We start from the raw sequence: 13,748 nt of genomic DNA, 5'->3' as shown, positions 1-13,748 counted from the left end.
ACTCTGCTTTCCCTTTCTTTCCAGGGTAATAAATTATTTGGTTCTCATTTGGATTCTATTATCTCAACTGTTACTGGAGGGAAAGGAACTTTTTTGCCACAGGATAAAAAATCTAAAGGTAAATTTAGGTCTAATAATCGTTTTCGTTCCTTTCGTCACAACAAGGAACAAAAGCCTGATCCTTCATCCTCAGGAGCGGTATCAGTTTGGAAACCATCTCCAGTCTGGAATAAATCCAAGCCTTTTAGAAAACCAAAGCCAGCTCCTAAGTCCACATGAAGGTGCGGCCCTCATTCCAGCTCAGCTGGTAGGGGGCAGATTACGTTTTTTCAAAGAAATTTGGATCAATTCTGTTCACAATCTTTGGATTCAGAACATTGTTTCAGAAGGGTACAGAATTGGCTTCAAGATAAGGCCTCCTGCAAAGAGATTTTTTCTTTCCCGTGTCCCAGTAAACCCAGCGAAGGCTCAAGCATTTCTGAATTGTGTTTCAGATCTAGAGTTGGCTGGAGTAATTATGCCAGTTCCAGTTCTGGAACAGGGGCTGGGGTTTTATTCAAATCTCTTCATTGTACCAAAGAAGGAGAATTCCTTCAGACCAGTTCTGGATCTAAAAATATTGAATCGTTATGTAAGGATACCAACATTCAAAATGGTAACTGTAAGGACTATCCTGCCTTTTGTTCAGCAAGGGCATTATATGTCTACAATAGATTTACAGGATGCATATCTGCATATTCCGATTCATCCAGATCACTATCAGTTTCTGAGATTCTCTTTTCTAGACAAGCATTACCAGTTTGTTGCCCTTCCGTTTGGCCTAGCAACAGCTCCAAGAATTTTTACAAAGGTTCTCGGTGCCCTTCTGTCTGTAATCAGAGAACAGGGTATTGTGGTATTTCCTTATTTGGACGATATCTTGGTACTTGCTCAGTCTTCACATTTAGCAGAATCTCATACGAATCGACTTGTGTTGTTTCTTCAAGATCATGGTTGGAGGATCAATTTACCAAAAAGTTCATTGATTCCTCAGACAAGGGTAACCTTTTTAGGTTTCCAGATAGATTCAGTATCCATGACTCTGTCTTTGACAGACAAGAGACGTCTAAAATTGATATCAGCTTGTCGAAACCTTCAGTCACAATCATTCCCTTCAGTAGCCTTATGCATGGAAATTCTAGGTCTTATGACTGCTGCATCGGACGCGATCCCCTTTGCTCGTTTTCACATGCGACCTCTTCAGCTCTGTATGCTGAACCAGTGGTGCAGGGATTACACAAAGATATCTCAATTAATATCCTTAAAACCGATTGTACGACACTCTCTGACGTGGTGGACAGATCACCATCGTTTAGTTCAGGGGGCTTCTTTTGTTCTTCCGACCTGGACTGTAATTTCAACAGATGCAAGTCTTACAGGTTGGGGAGCTGTGTGGGGGTCTCTGACAGCACAAGGGGTTTGGGAATCTCAGGAGGTGAGATTGCCGATCAATATTTTGGAACTCCGTGCAATTTTCAGAGCTCTTCAGTCATGGCCTCTTCTAAAGAGAGAATCGTTCATTTGTTTTCAGACAGACAATGTCACAACTGTGGCATACATCAATCATCAAGGAGGGACTCACAGTCCTCTGGCTATGAAAGAAGTATCTCGAATTCTGGTATGGGCGGAATCCAGCTCCTGTCTAGTTTCTGCGGTTCATATCCCAGGTATAGACAATTGGGAAGCGGATTATCTCAGTCGCCAAACGTTACATCCGGGCGAATGGTCTCTTCACCCAGAGGTATTTCTTCAGATTGTTCAAATGTGGGGACTTCCAGAAATAGATCTGATGGCCTCTCATCTAAACAAGAAACTTCCCAGGTATCTGTCCAGATCCAGGGATCCTCAAGCAGAAGCAGTGGATGCATTGTCACTTCCTTGGAAGTATCATCCTGCCTATATCTTTCCGCCTCTGGTTCTTCTTCCAAGAGTAATCTCCAAGATTCTGAAGGATTGCTCGTTTGTTCTGCTGGTAGCTCCTGCATGGCCTCACAGGTTTTGGTATGCGGATCTTGTCCGGATGGCCTCTTGCCAACCGTGGACTCTTCCGTTAAGACCAGACCTTCTGTCGCAAGGTCCTTTTTTCCATCAGGATCTCAAATCCTTAAATTTAAAGGTGTGGAGATTGAACGCTTGATTCTTAGTCAAAGAGGTTTCTCTGACTCTGTGATTAATACTATGTTACAGGCTCGTAAATCCATATCTTGGGAGATATATTATAGAGTCTGGAAGACTTATATTTCTTGGTGTCTTTCTCATCATTTTTCCTGGCATTCTTTTAGAATTCCGAGAATTTTACAGTTTCTTAAGGATGGTTTGGATAAAGGTTTGTCTGCAAGTTCCTTGAAAGGACAAATCTCTGCTCTTTCTGTTCTTTTTCACAGAAAGATTGCTAATCTTCCTGATATTCATTGTTTTGTACAAGCTTTGGTTCGTATAAAACCTGTCATTAAGTCAATTTCTCCTCCTTGGAGTTTGAATTTGGTTCTGGGGGCTCTTCAAGCTCCTCCATTTGAACCTATGCATTCATTGGACATTAAATTACTTTCTTGGAAAGTTTTGTTCCTTTTGGCCATCTCTTCTGCCAGAAGAGTTTCTGAATTATCTGCTCTTTCTTGTGAGTCTCCTTTTCTGATTTTTCACCAGGATAAGGCGGTGTTGCGAACTTCTTTTAAATTTTTACCTAAGGTTGTGAATTCTAACAACATTAGTAGAGAAATTGTGGTTCCTTCATTATGTCCTAATCCTAAGAATTCTAAGGAGAAATCATTGCATTCTTTGGATGTAGTTAGAGCTTTGAAATTTTATGTTGAAGCTACTAAGAATTTCAGAAAGACTTCTAGTCTATTTGTTATCTTTTCCGGTTCTAGGAAAGGTCAGAAGGCCTCTGCCATTTCTTTGGCATCTTGGTTGAAATCTTTAATTCATCATGCTTATGTCGAGTCGGGTAAAACTCCGCCTCAAAGGATTACAGCTCATTCTACTAGGTCAGTTTCTACTTCCTGGGCATTTAGGAATGAAGCTTCGGTTGATCAGATTTGCAAAGCAGCAACTTGGTCTTCTTTGCATACTTTTACTAAATTCTACCATTTTGATTTGTTTTCTTCTTCTGAAGCTGTTTTTGGTAGAAAAGTACTTCAGGCAGCTTTTTCAGTTTGAATCTTCTGCTTATATTTTCAGTTTTTTTCTTTATAAGATTTAAACTTTATTTTTGGGTGTGGATTTTTTTTCAGCGGAATTGGCTGTCTTTATTTTATCCCTCCCTCTCTAGTGACTCTTGCGTGGAAGATCCACATCTTGGGTAGTCATTATCCCATACGTCACTAGCTCATGGACTCTTGCTAATTACATGAAAGAAAACATAATTTATGTAAGAACTTACCTGATAAATTAATTTCTTTCATATTAGCAAGAGTCCATGAGGCCCACCCTTTTTGTGGTGGTTATGATTTTTTTGTATAAAGCACAATTATTCCAATTCCTTATTTTATATGCTTTCGCACTTTTTTTTTATCACCCCACTTCTTGGCTATTCGTTAAACTGATTTGTGGGTGTGGTGAGGGGTGTATTTATAGGCATTTTGAGGTTTGGGAAACTTTGCCCCTCCTGGTAGGAATGTATATCCCATACGTCACTAGCTCATGGACTCTTGCTAATATGAAAGAAATGAATTTATCAGGTAAGTTCTTACATAAATTATGTTTTCTTCTACATTATTAGTCGGTGTAGTGTTTTAAAATATATTGCACTAACATTTACTTTCATAAGAAGATCTATAATCGGTGCCCTCCCATGCCAGACCCTGTTACTTGCCGAGATACCTATGTAACATTGTGAATTCCATAGCACTCTTATGAACAGAGCTGTTGTCATGCACAACATTACTGGTAACTTTTGCTCATGCACAGTGGACATTGAGTGCTTCCTTAACCTATTCCTGTATAGGGTGCTGGATAGTGTATACTCTTGGCAAAAAGGGGCTTAAAAGTGGAAGTCACAGGAAAGTATTACTTGTTATGAAGGAAAACATTTTTAATAGCCCTGTACAGAATAATTTAGCTAGTTTACATTATCTTTTTATAGAAGGAAAGTACCAATAAATATTGGTAGTAATAATAAACTTATATTTAACATGCATCTTATTCCAGTATTGCAGATCACATAGTATAAATACATTATTAGGCATTGTGGGATTTTATTTACTTTTGATTCACAAAGTCATTTTCTTAATTTCCTAAGGAACTCTGGGGAGCCTAATGATGCTTTGCGACATTTCAATAAAGCCCGTAAAGACAGTGATTGGGGTCAAAATGCTGTTTATAACATGATTGAGATTTGTTTGAACCCAGATAATGAAACTGTCGGTGGAGAAGTGTTTGATAACCTTGATGGTGATGTGGGGTGAGTGATACAGGGTTAATTCTATATGTCATGTTTACCTTAAGCCATAAAAAAGTGCTTTTATGTGTCCTGGAATAAAAATATCACATTTACTCCAAAAAAAAATATCTGCTTTGTCAAATAGCATCAATTTATCCAAACTTGAAACTTGCTAGGTGGTTTGACAGAACATTTCAGTTTTTTCTACGTGTTTTCACTTAGTGGTGGTTATTTAAATATTCAAAATAAATACAAGTAGTTTGAGGTCCCTTTGTTATTGGGTTAAAATGAACCACAAACATTTAGGCTGTAATGTAAAACTAGATGAAAATAATAAATATGTAAAGGGACCGTAAAAACAAACATAAATGTTCATGAGTCAAAAAGAGCATGTTATTTGATACAGGGGCCGCAAATGGGGGGACAATCTACTAGATATGTTATATTTAGACTGTGTTATTGCATTGTCTTTTTATTATGCATTTTTTGGAAAATTGTTTAAAATTGCATGCTCTATCTGAATCATGAAATAAAAATGTTGGGTTTCATTTCCCTGTATGCAGTTCTACTGTATTAAATGGTCTTTTTAAGGTTATTTTGTACTTATGTCCCTTTAACCTGTTATTTGAATATGCAATGTAGTAACGTGCCAGTTTTATTATCCTTCATTTGTCCTACTGTTTTGCTACTTGGAACATTGGTATATCTGGTACATTACACTGGATTTTAAGATCACATATCCTATTTTTTGTAGTTTACCAAACTACTTTACCAAAAAAAGAACAGAAGTAAATGAGAGTCCTCACAAGATAAAGATATATATATATATAATGTTATGGGTAAAGTCAAAATGTACATTACCCAAATGGCTGTGGGTAAAGCCTGATGTATGATCATAAATCCCCTCAGAGTGTGGAGTCACTGCATCAAACATATATAGCATGCACTGTAATTCCCTCATTTCTTTCCTATGATATGCAGAGTCCACAACATCATTCCAATTACTAGTGGGATATTCAGCTCCTGGCCAGCAGGAGGAGGCAAAGAGCACCCAGCAAAGCTGTTAAGTGTAACTGCCTTACCCATAACCCCCAGTCATTCTCTTTGCCTCTATCAATGGATGTTGTGTGAAGTTGGTGTCTGAAGAAATGAATCCTTTTATGGGTACTTTTCTCTGCAAGCAAGGTTTGGGGTCTACCTGGGTCCACGTCAATGAGGCATATTTATTGAATGTCTGTCGGGCCTGATCCGACAGTGCGGATCAGGTCCGACAGACATCGCTGAATGTGGAGAGCAATACGCTCTCCGTATTCAGCATTGCACCAGCAGCTCACAAGAGCAACGCCGCCCCTGCAGACTCGCGGCCGATGGGCCGCCAGCAGGGGGTGTTAATCAACCTGATCGTACGGACAGGGAGGACAGGGTTATGGAGCAGCGGTCTTTGTGACCGCTGCTTCATAACTGCTTCATAACTGCTGTTTCTGGTGAGTCTGAAGACTCGCCAGAAACACGGGGTGTCAAGCTTATAGATAGGCCCCAATATCTTGAGTAAGAGTAGTGGTGGCTTTTAGCAGTTTTTCATTATTCAGATAGGACTTGTAATTGTAATCAACTTTCCATTGTACTTTTATCATCAAATTTGCTTTGTTCTCTTGGTATTCTTATTTGAAACAAAACCTAGGTAGGCTCATATGCTAATTGCTAAGCCTTTGAGGTCTGCCTCTTAGCACATGTTTTGTAAATTCCTTTTCACAAGAAGAGGCTGATAAGTTCATGTGGGTCATATAGATAGCACTGTGTTACTGCACAGGGAGTTATTTAAGATTTAGCACAAGACAATGCTAAATGCAAGACAATAGATAATAAACAGTCACAATCATGTGATCAGGGGGCTGGAAAAGGTTCTTAGATACAAGGTAATCACAGAGGTAAAAAGTATATTAATATAAATGTGCTGGTTATGCAAAACTGGGGAATGGGTAATAAAGGGATTATCTATCTTTTAAAACAATAAACATTCTATTGTAGACTGTCCCTTTAAAAGGCGGCGAGGAAGTCTTTGCTTTACTTACTTTATAGAAAGCCAGGGTTGGTTACTCTGTTCTTTCTTTGACTGCAGGTCCCTGTCTGAGATCGGCTGAATCATTCAGACCTGGAGTTGGTGAGAAGAATAAGACTTCTAACCGTGAGTCCCTGTATATTGCTCACATGGCTTGTGACTAATGAGGCATGATAGGGGTGAGGGACTTTTTATTTTATTTGCTGAATTCCCTCCAGTGAGGGTGGGCAATGAGGGAGGGTGATATATTGGCCTCAAACTATGACTTCCAGTGAAGTTTGTTAATTTCTGGGCTTGGAATTTCTCTCCCTGTAGCAGCGTTTTTCATCTCTCCTTCTAAGTAATCTGAGACAAGTGCGCGCTATGCTCTAGTAGGCACGCAGTTCAGAGCCCCTCCCAGGTTAGGTTTTTTTTTTTGCAGCCCTTTTTCCATTACTTATTGATGGAAGTCTGTGCATCCCTGGAAGGGGATATTAAGGGTTACAATATTCTCCTTGTGGGGCTCAATTTTTTATTTATCCCTTATTTGTAGAGCTATTTTCGGCGTGAGAGTTTAAGTAGCCGATGCTCTTTTTAACTCCTGTTTGGGAACAGTATTTCTGGACTTAGCAATCCTTTTCTAAGTCTCAGAGTGTGTAACTTTTTTCTGCATGGAGGCAGATTGTTACGTATCTGTGGTTAGCAGGTTAATACGCTCTGTGTTTATGGGGTTTTTATGTCATTGCTCGTATCAATGTTATAACCTCTCTTTGTGTAAGGAACTTATTTGGCACTGTAATGGCGCAGTAAATTTGAGTGTCTGTTATTTGTGAAGGATTCTGACTTTTGCTTCTGGCCGTTATGCTGGTTAGTTGTTTCCTCCTTCGGCTATTCTAGTGCACAGTAAAGGGATAGTTATACAAGGAAGCTTTCTATTAGCGGATTTTGTAGACTTTTTATGGAGGGTATGCATCTAGGGAATCACCATTGTTGGCGGTTGTTATAGCGCTTATAATGTGTGTCTTTCCCATCTAAAGACGATGTCAGCCTGCTCTGTATATCGCTACTATGGGGGGGTTTATGTTAGACATTTATTCATGTTATGGCGCAGTTTATTTATGTTCATTGAGAGAACAGCCGCTTCGTGGGTGGGGCCTATTTAAATTTTGATGTTCAGTATGAACTCTCTAACCCCTGTTTGTGGCGATCACAATACGTGCACATTTTTCTTTATGCCCTGCGGTCTTAGTGTTTGGGGTCTCCAGTGGGAGATTTATTGTATCTACATCGACAAACCTGTTGTGTTTACACGGCTGCTGTTATGATAGTGTGTCACTGCTTAGGATTTTTATCCTAGCACAACAGCTGTAAATATAATGAGCGGCAATTTTAAGTGATATCTTTTTATTACTTTCCATCATGGCGGTTCATATAAGCCACGGAGCTTCATTTTGGGGTGTTTTCAAATTCTGCCCTATTAATCTTCTATCAGTCTCTATTTAATGTTCATTTTCACATTTTCAATGTGTCTTATCATTATCATAGAGACTGAGTGTGTTTTTGCTGTAGACTTTTTTGCATTTATGCAGTAAAAGTCTTGGTTTTAAGAGTTTGGCTCCATCTTGTGGCAGTTTTAGGGAGAAGCATTTTCTTGCACTGCAATTTTAGCCTTTCTGTATGAAGTACCATTTAAAAAATGTTTTAGTATTTCTATGCTTATTATTTTTACTCTAATTTAGAGTATATTATATGGGACCTCAGTAGAGGGTCTAAGCTTTTTTAGAACTTTTTCTAAGTTCTTATTAATTTGTTGTCCTAAGTTAGTTTTTCTGTATGACTCTATTAGGTTCTTCATACTGTTATTTTTTATGTATATAAAGGATGGTGACTTAGTGATCTAGGTTCCTAGATTCCTTCATGTACTGATATGACTCTTACTTTCTCAGTAGGGGTTCTATGTACAGAATATTTAAGCGATTATTAAGTAAGTCTGTGACAGGTTTGATCTAGTAATCTTAGATTATATTCACTCTCATATTGAGATAGTTTCTCTGTCTGTGACCTTGCCCTTGCCATATCCAGAGTCTTCCTGCTATGTTTTCCGACATTGGCCTTGTGGTCAACGTTGGATGATAAGACTTGCCATTGTGGCCTAGTGGATAGCTAAGGTGCCTTGAAAGCAAGATGGTTTTTAGTTTCTAATCGGGTCTGACTGTTGGGTTTCCATGCAGCATGCCCTTCTAATAAATCTGATATAGGAGAGACCTTCCTAATCTGCGTTAAGGACCTGTCTTACCTGGGCGTGAGTGTTCTTGTTCCTGTAGAGGAACAGGATCAAGGTTTTCATTCAAATCTTTGTGGTTCGCAAAAGCCAGCCATAATAGCCTGATGGTTGGCTTAGCTGCCTTGCAGGCGGAAGGTTTGCAGTTTGAAGCCAGCTGGAGCTTCTTTCACCTTGAATGTGTGCTTGCAAGCTATTTAAGGAGAGACATTTTTGTCTCTTCCTAGTCCTCATGTTGCTCTTCAGATTCCTCTAGGTTCTTTCCTTCAAAATGGAAACCATTCATTCCATTCCTCCCTTGGTCCAAGAGGGTCAGTTCATGTTGACCTTAGACCTGAAGGACGCGTGTCTTTATATTCCCTTTCTCAGGTTTGCTTTCCTGGACAAGAATTCCAGTTTTATTGCCTTTCCTTTTGGCCTTGATACGGCTCCCAGAATTTTCAAAGGTTCTGGGGGCTCTTTTGGCAGTGGTCAGATATCTGGGAATAGCGATTGCGCCTTACCTGGACAACATCTTGATTCAAGCATCATCCTTTTATCTAGTTAAGATCTCTTTCAGAGATGTTATTGTCTTTTCTACGTTTTTTATGGATGAAAAATGTATCTGGAAAGGAGTTCCCTTATCCAGCTACAATGGTGTGTTTCTTAAGAACTATCATGATTGGTCTGATGGTTACTTCATGGACACCATTCCTTTTGCTTGTTTCCATCTGAGACCTCTGCAATTATGCATGCTCAGTTGTTGTAGCGGAGACCATTCAGATTTGTCGCAGAGGATAGATCTGGATCCCCTACCTAGAGACTCTCTCTCATGGCGGTTTTCACAGGAACATCTGTTTCAGGGCACTTGATTCCTGAGAGCCTCCTGGGTTGATTGCGACTACAGATGCCAGCCTATTAGTTTGGGGCTCTCTAAAAGCTCAGGGCCTGGGGACTCGAGAGGAATACTGAACCTGGCCACCAGGAGGAGGCAAAGACACCCCAGCCAAAGGCTTAAATGCCTCCCCCACTTTCCTCAGCCCCCAGTCATTCTTTGCCTTTCGTCACAGGAGGTTGTCAGAGAAGTGTCAGAAAATACAGAGTAGTTCCCTTCAGAATGGGACTGGAGTTTTAAGTAGTCTTGTCAGCCTCTCAGTGAGAGCATTGATGAATGTTAGAGTCTGGAGATGCATGGAGAGTCTTTCTGTGAACCCATCCAGACTCGTATTAACAGCTTCTAAGCAATCAGTGTTGACGAGTTTCACTGCCTGCTTCTATCACTCAAGTTCATGTCAGGAGCTATGCTACAAGACTGTCAAACTTGAGAGGCTGTGTTTCTGTTTCACGGCATAGATTCCGGTAAGATCGTTTCATTTTTTTATACACCTTTGATAACGTAAGAAGACAGGGTCACAGTGTGACTCCTTTTATCTGAATGGAATCAAGGGTTAATGTCTCCGGAAGGGGATTATTGAACAGGGGGGATTAATCACATATGTTAAATATTGTGTTTATGTTGTGACATGTGTGAGATGAGGGTCAGGCAGATGTTGGAACGTACAGGTTTTACTTTGATTTTGGAGAACTCTGCAGCCTGTTAGGCTTGGCGCGCTTTTAGCAGTGCAGGGGCAGTCCTGCACTGCGCACCACGTGACCGGGTGTGGTCACATTGATTCTCTTCTTCCTGACCGTGCGGTTGTCTGGAGACTAAGCAGTTTCTCTCTTGGGCCTGGGTCATAGGAGGTGGTGAGTGCCCCAGCCTTTGGGGGTATAAAGGTGCCATTTATCTTTAATTATAGTCCTATTTATAAGCGCAAGCTATGGAGGACTCTGATACATTAGAGGGTACTCCCTCTTTACCTAAATCTAATGCCTGTCTATATTGTGAGGAGGCCACGATTTACCTGCCTGCTCAATTATATTCCACATGCCTTGATAAAGTAATTTTACCAAAGAATGCTAATATGTTTAGTACTGCTGAGCCTTCTACCTCTGAGGAGTCTCCGTCCTGTGAGGTGCGCACCCTACAGTCATCTCCTAATACACATGCAGCTTCCCGTAGCACTCCTATTCCTCCATCTGGAGGGGCCCTTTTGCCGCCAGACTTTACTGAACAGTTACAGATGGCAATGTCTGCGGCCTTTAGTGCTTTACCTCGCCCTGCTAAGCGCAAGCGAAAGGTTAAATATTGCTATCCTTCCCAGGGGTCATCTACTAGCTTATTGGATTTATCTGATACAATATTATCCGATGATGAAGACGCCTCTGATACTTCAGAGGATGCTCTTTCTGGGTCGGAATCTGCTGCCTCTAAGCCTCCAGCTGCGGAGGAACCAGACTTTAGAGTTAGGATTGCACACCTACGCTCTCTGCTAAAGGAAGTTTTGGTTACTTTAGAGGTTCCAGATCCTAAATTACCTGAGGAACCTTGTATTCCTAAATTAGATAAGGTCTACGAGGACAGGGTTGTACCACAGACTTTCCCGGTTCCCGTAAAGATGGCGAACATTATAAAGAATGAATGGTAAAGACTTGGTTCTCCTTTTTCCCCTTCTTCTTCTTCCTTTAAGAAATCGTTCCTGGTTCCGGACTCTTAGAGTTGTGGGGTTCTGTCCCTAAAGTAGACGGTGCTATCTCCACGCTTGCAAAGTGTACTACTATCCCACTTGAGGATAGTTTGTCGTTTAAGGAGTCCATGGATAAGAAGCTGGAAACTCTACTAAGAAAGATGTTTCAGCATATAGGATTTTTTTCAACCATCAGAGGCTGTTGCTGCTGTTGTGGGAGCGGCTACCTACTGGTGCGACTCCTTATCTGAGTTGATCGAGGTGGAGTGTCCCTTCGACACGATCCAGGAAAGAATTAAGGCCTTAAGGGTAGATGATTCTTTTATTTGTGATGCAAATATGCAGATTATTCGCCTAAACGCCAAGGTTTCAGGTTTTTCTGTGCTAGCTCATAGAGCACTCTGGCTGAAGTCTTGGTCTGCGGACATGACTTCGAAGTCTAGACTTCTTTCCCTCTCATTTAAGGGAAAGATTATTTTTGGTCCAGGCCTGGACTCAATCATATCCACGGTTACTGAAGGCGAAGGTGCCTTTTTACCGCAGGATAAGAAGAACAAACCTAAGGAACAAGGTCCTAATTTTCGTTCCTTTCGTTCAGACAAATCCCAACATTAGCAGCCCTCTGCAAAGCCGGAGCAGTCCAAGGGAACTTGGAAACCTCCTCTGTCCTGGAATAAGTCCAAGCAGAATTAGAAGCCTGCCGAGTCAAAGTTGGCAGAAGCTTGGTTTTGGGACGTTCAAGACCTGTGGGTGCTGGAGGTCATCGCTCAGGGATACAGGATAGGTTTCAAGTCTCATCCTCCCAGGGGCAGATTCCTCTTATTAAACCTGTCTTCAAGGCCAGAAAAGAGTGAGGCTTTTCTAGGGTGTATGAGGAATCTCTCTGCCCTTGTGGTCATTGTACCGGTACCTCCAGCAGAGATGTCTGGTATATTACTCAAACCTGTTTGTGGTCCTAAAGAAGGAGTTGACTTTTCATCCAATTCTGGACCTAAAGTGGTTAAACAAATTCCTGTCTGTCCCCTCATTCAAGATGGAGACAATAAGGTCCATTCTTTCTTTAGTCCAGGAAGGACAATTCATGACCACGATAGACCTGAAGGATGCCTACCTTCATGTTCCTAACCACAAGGAACACTTCAAACTCCTAAGATTTGCATTCCTGGACCAGCACTTCCAGTTTATTGCTCTTCCACTTGGTCTAGCTACTGCTCCAAGAGTTTTTACGAAGGTTCTAGGGGCTTTGCTCGCAGTTGCCAGAACCAGAGGGATAGTAGTGGCACCATACTTAGACGATATTCTGGTCCAGGCACCATCCTGTTGTCTGGCAGAAGACAATTTGAAAGCCCTTTTTACTCTTCTTCAATCTAGTGAATGGAAGATAAACTTAGAAAAGAGTTCTCTTATTTCCAGTACCATGGTGGAATTCCTGGGTACGATTATAGACTCCATATCCATGAGGATATTTCTTACAGACCAGAGATGTTGCAAGCTAACTTCCAATTGTCTTGCCCTCCAGACCTCCTCAAGGCCCTCTGTGGCTTGGTGTATGGAGGTAATTGGTCTCATGGTGTCCTGCATGGCGATCATTCCTTTTGCCAGATTCCATCTCAGGTCTCTTCAGCTATGCATGCTGAGACAGTGGAACGGTGATCATTCAGATCTGTCTCAACAGATTTCTCTGGACAACCGGTCGAGAGAATCACTCTCCTGATGGCTCTGTCCAGATCACCTGTCCCAAGGGACATCCTTCTTGAGACCATCCTGGGACCGAGTCTCACAGGATGGGGAGCTGTTTGGGGTGCCAGGAAGGCACAGGGCCTGTGGACTTGAGAGGAATCCCTCCTCCCGATCAACATTTTGGAACTTTGAGCGATCTTCAGTGCTCTGAAGGCTTGGCCTCTCTGGGTTCGGCCCAGTTTATCAGATTCCAATCGGACAACATAACCTCGGTGGCTTACATCAACCATCAGGGGGGAACGAGGAGCTCCCTAGCAATGAGGGAAGTATCTTTGATTCTGGAATGGGCGGAGGCCCACAATTGCTTGCTGTCAGCGATCCACATTCCAAGTGTGGACAACTGGGAACGGAATTTCCTCAGCAGACAATCCTTTCATTCGGGGAATGGTCTCTCCATCACAAGGTGTTTGCAGGGATTTGCAACAGATGGGGAACGCCGGAGATAGATCTCATGGCTACCTGGCTCAATTCCTAGCTACCCAGATATGGGACACGGTCCAGGGATCCTCAGGCGGAGCTAATAGATGCCTTAGGAGTGCCTTGGAAGTTCAGTCTGATCCCTCGTGTAGTGGCCTGCATAAAGCAGGAGCAAGCATCAGTGATTCTAATAGCTCCATTGTGGCTACGGAGGATGTGGTTCACGGACCTGGTGGGGATGTCTTCATCTCTTCCATAGAGGTTACCTTGTCGCAGGGATCTGCTGGAGCAAGGTCCTTTTGTTCA

The 13,748-nt window shown here is 41.7% G+C and overlaps 1 protein-coding gene across 1 annotated transcript in view; it reads left to right on the top strand.

Annotated features, from left to right (window-relative positions):
* The window catches only part of TTC21B (tetratricopeptide repeat domain 21B), a 397,674-nt gene that overhangs the window by 280,183 nt on the left and 103,743 nt on the right, over nt 1-13,748 (top strand). The window contains exon 24 of the mRNA XM_053698392.1: nt 4,280-4,441. Within this exon, the coding sequence (XP_053554367.1) occupies nt 4,280-4,441 (162 nt within the window). The remainder of the gene's footprint in view (nt 1-4,279; nt 4,442-13,748) is intronic.

The sequence above is a fragment of the Bombina bombina genome, chromosome 1 (genome assembly GCF_027579735.1).
Source record: "Bombina bombina isolate aBomBom1 chromosome 1, aBomBom1.pri, whole genome shotgun sequence".
Taxonomy (NCBI): domain Eukaryota; kingdom Metazoa; phylum Chordata; class Amphibia; order Anura; family Bombinatoridae; genus Bombina; species Bombina bombina.
Note: the sequence above shows the minus strand (reverse complement) of the source record. Positions and strands in the feature narration are given on the sequence as shown.